The following is a 7630-nucleotide window of genomic DNA, read 5'->3' as shown; positions in this document are numbered from 1 at the left end:
ATGTGTGTGTATTTGTGTGTGTATTTGTGTATGTGTGTGTATGTGTGTGTGTGTGTGTGTGTGTGTGTGTGTGTGTGTGTGTGTGTGTGTGTGTGTGCGCACCATGTATTTGAAGCATCGTGGGAATCATTCTCCTGACACACATTACTTTGGGGGCCTGTCCCTACAAGCAGCCGTTGGGACCCACAGGAACCTACAGGTAGGTCATTTTATTTATACAGTTTATTTTCAACAAGGCAGTTCAAAGTGCTTTACATGAGTTAAAAGGAAATACAAAGTAACAAATCAGAGAAAAGAGCAAAAGAATATAGAATCTAATAAAGCTGATCTACGATGGCAGCTCTTCTGGACTCCAAGTTTGTTCCTGTTTTGGTTTGCTACATAAGTATAAGTATTCTAAATGTGTTCTAAATTTGAAAAAGTAGTGAGTACTCCCAATCTTGGAAAAGTCTAGAACTGTCCCCCCAAAGAAATCATGAAAGAAACTCTTGCATTTAAGCAATATTGATATAAAAAGGCAATAGCATTTTTTAGGCCCCCCCATTGTTAGAGCAATGGTTCAGTCCAAAGTGTAGGAGGAGCAACAGCTGCTGATCGGTACCGGCTCCGTTACAGCCGCTAAGGGAGGAGCTAGCTGTTAGCTGTTAGCTGCTAGCTGTGGCTCTGCAGCACTAACAAAAACCCTCCAGTAAGTTAATGCTTACAGCAAAAGACATGTAACACGTTTTATTTACTTTCACTGCTCAATAGGAAGAAACATTTTATTATTTTATTTAATTACTTTGGCTGAATCATGATAAACTGTCACCTTTGCCATGGAAATCAAAACTAGCTAAACTGCTACATCGCTTTCATAGACTTGGCTCCTTTTCTGTCGAAGGGAGCCAATATTTCAGTTATATTTAGCTCTAACTTTTACTTTAATAAGAAGCGTTTGAAACGGCTCAGCGTTAGCATTAGCATTAGCTAATAGCTCAGTATGGGAGCCGTTTCTCGATTGATTTTTACCCAGAAAGCACATGGGCAAAAACCGTTAGTGAAACGGTCACTGGGACTGACTAGTATATATTCATATAGTATATATATGAGGGAAAGTAACATAAAGGTGTTAACATAAGGATTGCGGTGTTCATAACAAACACGTGTTCATCTGTCCCAGCTTACAGGACACACCTCCTGCCACAGCGCCCCCTGGTGGCTGAAGAAACATCCACATATAAACCGCAAAATACAATATATGAAAAAACTCTGTTCAGTGTTTGGGGACCACTGGTTTAAAGCAACTGAAGTTATAATTTAAATACCACATGACTTGTATTGGGGCTGCACAGTAGAGCTGCTGCCTTGCAGCAAGAAGGTTCTGGGTTCGATTCCCTGTGCATGGTGGGTTCTCTCCAGGTACCCGGGCCCCCCCCCCCACAGTCCAGAACCATGACTGTCAGGTTAACTGGTCTGTCTGATTACAGATCCTCCAACACAAACTTGTAGCGTTTCTGTCATATTTTTGAATCTTATTCTTAATTTCCAGTCTGTGGGTGATCTTAAAACCTTTTTCACAAATCTCCCATTCCCCATCTTCAACAACAATATTCATTTCTAGTTCCCACTTTTGCTTTATATCTGTAGGATTATCAGAGAAATATATCTATAGGTGTTTAATTAGATATAATCTTCCTCTCATTATTTTCCTCCACATGTTTTATCAAAGTTTTCTAAAGGTAAAGTATTTTGTTTCAAACCATTTTTAGTGTGATAAAAGATAACCCCTTAATTGTAAGTACTGACATGTTTAGAGCATAAACCACGTTTAGCTGTTTAAATGACTTCATTTAGGGTGAATAACTGATTCATTCTTATTAACCCTTTCTGTGCCCATCTCAGAACCCGCATCCAGTTTGGAAGTCAGTGATCTTGGCTATTTTTATTATGCGTCATATTGTTAAAGATGCTCCTACTTCCTTCCTCACTGGAGACCAAACTCTGTACGTACAATTAATCCACTCATTTTCAAGTTTTTAATAAAAAACAGAAATCCCCTCCATTAATGGCATGGCTTCCAGAGGAACCAGGGGTCATGCGTTGATCTGAACCGATCCAGTTCGTCTCCCCATCCTGCACCAGCCACTCGACCACAACACCCAGTCAGGCTATGCAGACCAAGGCACCTTTTTCTCTTGGGCTTAATAATAATTTCTGTCTGATTCTTGGTTTCCTCCTTTGCCAAATGAAATTATTAATAATTTTATCCAAAGTTTTAAAAGTGGGGGCAGGTGTCCAAATAGGTAGTGCCTGAAATAGATACACGAATCGTGGGAGTAAATTCATTCTCACCGTTTCTATTCTGCCCAAAAGGGACAGAGGAAGAATCTCCCATCTATCCAGGTCTGATTTATTCGTGTGATTAATCTACCATAACTCCCATTAAATAGTTGTGAGGTTTGTGGTGTAATCACCACACCTAAATATTTGAATCCCCTCTTGGACCAATTAAAAGTGACCTCTTTATCTAAGCCTGTAGGCCATTTGCCCACCACCATCATAGCTTCAGCCGTGGTTTCATTACAGCCTGAGATTTCTCCCAACTCTTTTAAACTGGCCATAAGCCTGGGGACTGAGCTCGGAGGGTTAGAAATACAGAATAATGTCATCCGCATACAATGAGACTTTATGGGTGACTCCTGCTGCTGTTACTCCATGGATTCAGGGTCTGACCGCATCCTTTCTGCCAGGGGCTGGATACTAATCATCCCTGCCTAGTTCCTCTTTTTAAATGTGGGTCCAGAATATACTCACTAATCACTAATAATGTTCAAATCACAGCAGAGCAAACTTATTGGTCAGTAGGACGAGCAACTTATGGGGTCTTTGCCTTCTTTGGGAATTATAGATAAATGATAATGTATCTATAATTCTTATAATTATAGATAATATTGCTGCTGACCAAGACTCTGGGGGCCCAAACACCAAACTCGTATCTAAGCAACATCTGAGTTTAACTTCTACGGGTCTCAACAGGTTGTTTACAGAGAAAAACACTTTTGTTAATCATTGCTACATATTACTCATTTTTGATGGTGCAGATTGAACACACACAAAAAAACACATTTTACTGTAACTTTGCTGACCCCCGAATTTGCTCTTAAAAAACGTCCCTTTTTACGTTCCCCCTCAATAACGAACTGGGCTTTCGGCCCTTGGCTGCATTGATATGGCCATGATTCACGGAGCTCCGTCTCCCTGCAATAGTCCGACACCAGGGTTTCCCCGACCGTATTATAAACCTGGAGCCTACATGAGCCCACAGGAACCTACAGGAGCCTACAGGAGCCTACAGGAGCCTACAGGAGCCTACATGAGCCTACAGGAGCCTACAGGAACCTACATGAGCCTACAGGAGCCTACAGGAGCCTACATGAGCCTACATGAGCCTACATGAGCCTACATGAGGCTACAGGAGCCTACAGGAGCCTACAGGAGCCTACAGGAGCCTACAGGAACCTACAGGAACCTACAGGAGCCTACAGGAACCTACATGAGGCTACAGGAGCCTACAGGAACCTACATGAGCCTACAGGAACCTACATGAGCCTACAGGAGCCCACTGTATGTGTGTGTGTGTGTGTGTGTGTGTGTGTGTGTGTGTGTGTGTGTGTGTGTGTGTGTGTGTGTGCTTACGCAGCAGGTGCCACTCGTCCTGCTGGATGGTCCTGGTCAGGTTCAGAGGGATGTTCCTTAATCTGATTGGCTGAGAGAAGTGGTACTTCACAGCCGTGCAGCGATCAGCGATACCTGCAGACACACAGGTGAGACACACCTGTGATGATTTCATCAACCAGAAGCTCCCTGATAGCCTGTCAGCCTTCAGGGTCAGAGTGGCAGGTGCATCATGGGAAATGTAGTGATGCGGCGTGGCTCTAACGTGATTATTGGAGGCTGATGTAATCTGTGGATCTGGTTCCGCTAGTTCTGGAGCGGGTCAGAGCGTTTGGTAGGACCCAGTCTGCTGGTCTCAGGTCAGCAGAACCCTGGTTCTGATCCGTCCTGGCCCGCCGCTGTTGGATCGGGTCAGAGCTCAGCTTTATCCAGCTGCACGTCTTCAACACCTGGACTGGAACTGGAACCCAGATGGTTCTGGAACCTGCGTCTGGACCGCTCTGTGGGCTGGATGTTCTTCAAAACGTTCTACAGGAGTTTGACCGGGATCAGATCCAGAACCAGAACAACCCATCCAACCAGAGGAACCGCTAGGAAAGCTGCAGGTAGTGGGTCCAGAACCAGCAGAACCAGAAGATCCAGAACCAGCTCTCAACACCATGGACAGGTTGCCAGTCCTCCCAGTTCACTGGTACCGGCAGGTATTGGGTTGAGCTCAAACTGAGCTTCTTCTCACTCAGTTCAATTTCAACACAGATTAATGAGCTCATGACATCATCAGGTGACCTTTGACGTCCTCGCGATCATCTTTCTGTTCTATCACCTCCTGTGACGTCATCAGGGGGTCACAGGAAGCTCAGGTGTCTGAACGGAACATCCGCAGCAGAAGATCACGTGATTAACCATCCATCCTTCATCCGTGGTGCATTTATCAGTGTGTGTGTGTGTGTGTGTGTGTGTGTGTGTGTGTGTGTGTGTGTGTGGTTCACGCACCCCGGTCGATCAGCTTGTCGATGTCCGGGTCCAGTCCCTTGAAGTAGCACTTCCTCCAGAGGCCGGAGTGCGTGGAGAACAGCGGCCTGCCGCACTCCGTCTCCAGGATGCCCATCCCCAGGATGGCCCGCCAGTTCTCCAGCAGCTCCTCCTCCCTGCTGCCCACATGCACGGGCTTCATCAGCGCCACGTCCCGCTGCCGGGCCGCGGCGCCGCCGGTGTCCACCAGCGGCAGGTGGTAGATGGGCATCTCCCGGTTCTTCTGGTCGTTGGAGTCGGAACCGTCGCAGTTCTGCTTGTGCCTGCGGGTGTCGGTCTGGTACCAGTGGTCGGTGGAGATGGCGGTGACCAGCAGCAGCAGGGACAGCGAGCTGAGCGCCAGGCTCACCGCGGACACCTTCACCGTGATGGGCCGCGCTCTCTCCATGGCCGGGAGTTGGACCGAACCGGCGGCGGTTCTGCTTTCTGCGCGGGTTCCGTTACTGGACATGCTGAGCTGCCATCCTCCTCCTCCATCAGCTGTTCCCGGTTTGCCCTGGAGAGCGCGTTGTCATGCCGACTGGCCTCTGAGCTGCGTCAAGGTGCGTGCAGGTGGGCTGCTGCACCGGAAGCCGGCCCTTCACAATAAAATTCCAACGACATTATTGTTCTAGAAGCTGCCAGTCACTCCCTTGCTGCTGGCATCAAAGAACCGAAGTGAACTTTGACCTACACCTGTCCAGGTGATGCTGCAACACCGTTTGACGTCATCAACAGGTTCTAACCACCTGCTGGTTCTGAGTCCAGTCCAACAGAACCGAGAGTCCCTCTGATTAAGTATCATCATGTTCAGTTAATTATTCAGATGATTTAATTCTTTAAAGAGGAAAACAGCCATATTTTCAGAGACAGCGCCGCCCTGCTGGATTAACTCATCAAGTTTCATACTAAACGTGTTTAACTCAGCAATAATCAAAGTTAGCTTTTTAGAAATGAGATTTAATCTCCACATCCACCATAAACCCAGTTATAAATCATTAAGCTCCGTCTGAACGTCCAGCCTTCTCACCTGGTCAGGTGTTTCAGAAGCAGCAGGTACCAGACCCGGTAGAATCAGTCTGGATCTCCAACCTGCAGCTGGTTTCCATGGTTACCGCAGCACTGAGACCGGCCTAGTCAAAGCCCTAGTTTAGCCATATAAACACAGACGGTGGAAGAACCACAGAACTGGTTCTGGTTCTGATCATGTTACTGAACCGACTGGAGAACTGGGTCGGACTCTCCAGTCCAGAACTCCACTGTTTCCAGTCCGACCTGAAGAACCGGGATTTCTGTTTCAATAGGAAACGTCTCATCCAGAGGTCAGAGGTCACGTGTGGGGTTCCCCAAGGCTCCGTCCTCTGATTATATATCTATAATCTCCCACTGGCTCAAGTTACAGCAGGAAGCAAGATCAGTTACCATGGCGACGCAGACGATACACAGCTCCACGTTATGATGTCACCAGGTGACCTTTGACCCCATCTATAACTGAACAGAGATCAGAGACCAGGAAGATCTACATCACCTAGTTCTACATTCCTTCTCTGGTCGTCAGTAAATGGCTGAACGGAGTAAAGATCTGCTGGGTCTGGATCAGAACCAGAACCAAACATGGAGACGCGGCTTTCAGCTTCTATGCACCACAGATCTGGAACAGCCGAAACGCTGAGCCCCTTTAAACGACGTGTTGCTGAAATGTGATCTACAAACTACTGAATATTCAGCTCCAAACTATTCAGTTATCTCAGCGCTAAACGTTTAGCCAAAATGGACATTTACTTTGAAATAGGTGGAGGGAGGAGGACTTTCAAAATAAAGGCCTGCTGGTGAGATGCTGAAGCATCTCGACTCGTTCTGTTTACAACTGAACGACGATGATGAAACACGGCGGTTTATGAAGACCCAGCTTTTATTTTGGTGGTCCACGTCCGGTTATCAGCAAGTGAATTAGTGTCAATCTAGATATTTGGCTCAGAGATAAATATGGTTACCACAGGCACCTTAATGAGCAGGAGATGTAATCCAGTGGTTTTATTTTGAAATTCGGCTGTGAAGGAAACTCCAGATTAGCGCTGAGTCTGCAGATCAATGGGGGGATTAGCGGGTGGGGGGTCGGGGTGTGTTTTCCTGTTGGAGAGCGTCAGGGTCATGTGCTTCGACTGGACTCATCTTCGTCCTTGTCAGCTTTATCTTGTTTCCGTGGCGACCTGGTGACTGAGGCCTCCTGGGAAATCTCAGGTGGATGCTGCTGCCGTCGTCCCAGGAAGAAAATAAAAGCTTTGAGAGCGATCAATAATTCAGGAGCGTCCCTGCTGGCCTCTGCTGCTTCCTGTAACTCAACACCAAACCCAACCAGATAAAACAGAACTGACAGGAGCCTCAGGAACAGGAAGTGAGGAGAAAACCCCACACTCTCCAAAATAAAACAGGAAGCTACTAAAAGCAGAAGGCTTTGAAAGGAGGAAGCTCCACTGGACTCAGCGCCGCCAGAAACCTTGGGCCCCAGGACAAAACAATAAACTGGAGGCCCCCTGCTGTTACAGTCTCTTGTAACAGGCTTGAAAAGGTTTTTCTTCCTTTGATACTAGCAAGTTTACTGCTAATGGGTTTTAGATGCATCAGTCCCCATGCTGCATGCAAAGAGGTGCTTTTTATATCACTGAGTCAGCAGCAACGAGCAAAACACACATGAAGCAATCCAGACTTCTAAACATGCTAGTAGCTGCATTTTATTCAGGCTGCAGTTTAATAAAATATGTTTCTCCATATTTGTTACAGCTGTCACCATGTAGCAGTTTGTTATGAGACAGATAATCTGAAAACAATCAATCTCCTCCATCTGCTTCCTGAATTACTGGTTAAAGTGATGCACCGTTCTGACCAAAACAACCAATCAGAACCAGGAGGAGGGTCTTAGTGCTGTCAATCATCCTCATTCACTCACTGCTAAATGTGCTAATGG

At 46.5% G+C, this 7630-nt stretch overlaps 1 protein-coding gene across 1 annotated transcript in view; it reads right to left on the bottom strand.

The window, feature by feature from the left end:
- tmem178a (transmembrane protein 178a) overlaps positions 1 to 7425 on the bottom strand; it is a 9652-nt gene extending 2227 nt beyond the window's left edge. The window contains exons 1-2 of the mRNA XM_008420791.2: positions 4648 to 7425; positions 3676 to 3789 (exon numbers count right to left, since the gene is read on the bottom strand). Of these exons, the coding sequence (XP_008419013.1) occupies positions 3676 to 3789; positions 4648 to 5137 (604 nt within the window). The 5' untranslated portion in view covers positions 5138 to 7425. The remainder of the gene's footprint in view (positions 1 to 3675; positions 3790 to 4647) is intronic.
- Positions 7426 to 7630: the final 205 nt, after the last annotated feature.

This window comes from Poecilia reticulata, linkage group LG1 (genome assembly GCF_000633615.1).
Source record: "Poecilia reticulata strain Guanapo linkage group LG1, Guppy_female_1.0+MT, whole genome shotgun sequence".
Taxonomy (NCBI): Eukaryota; Metazoa; Chordata; class Actinopteri; order Cyprinodontiformes; family Poeciliidae; genus Poecilia; species Poecilia reticulata.
This window is presented reverse-complemented; position numbering and strand designations above follow the sequence as displayed.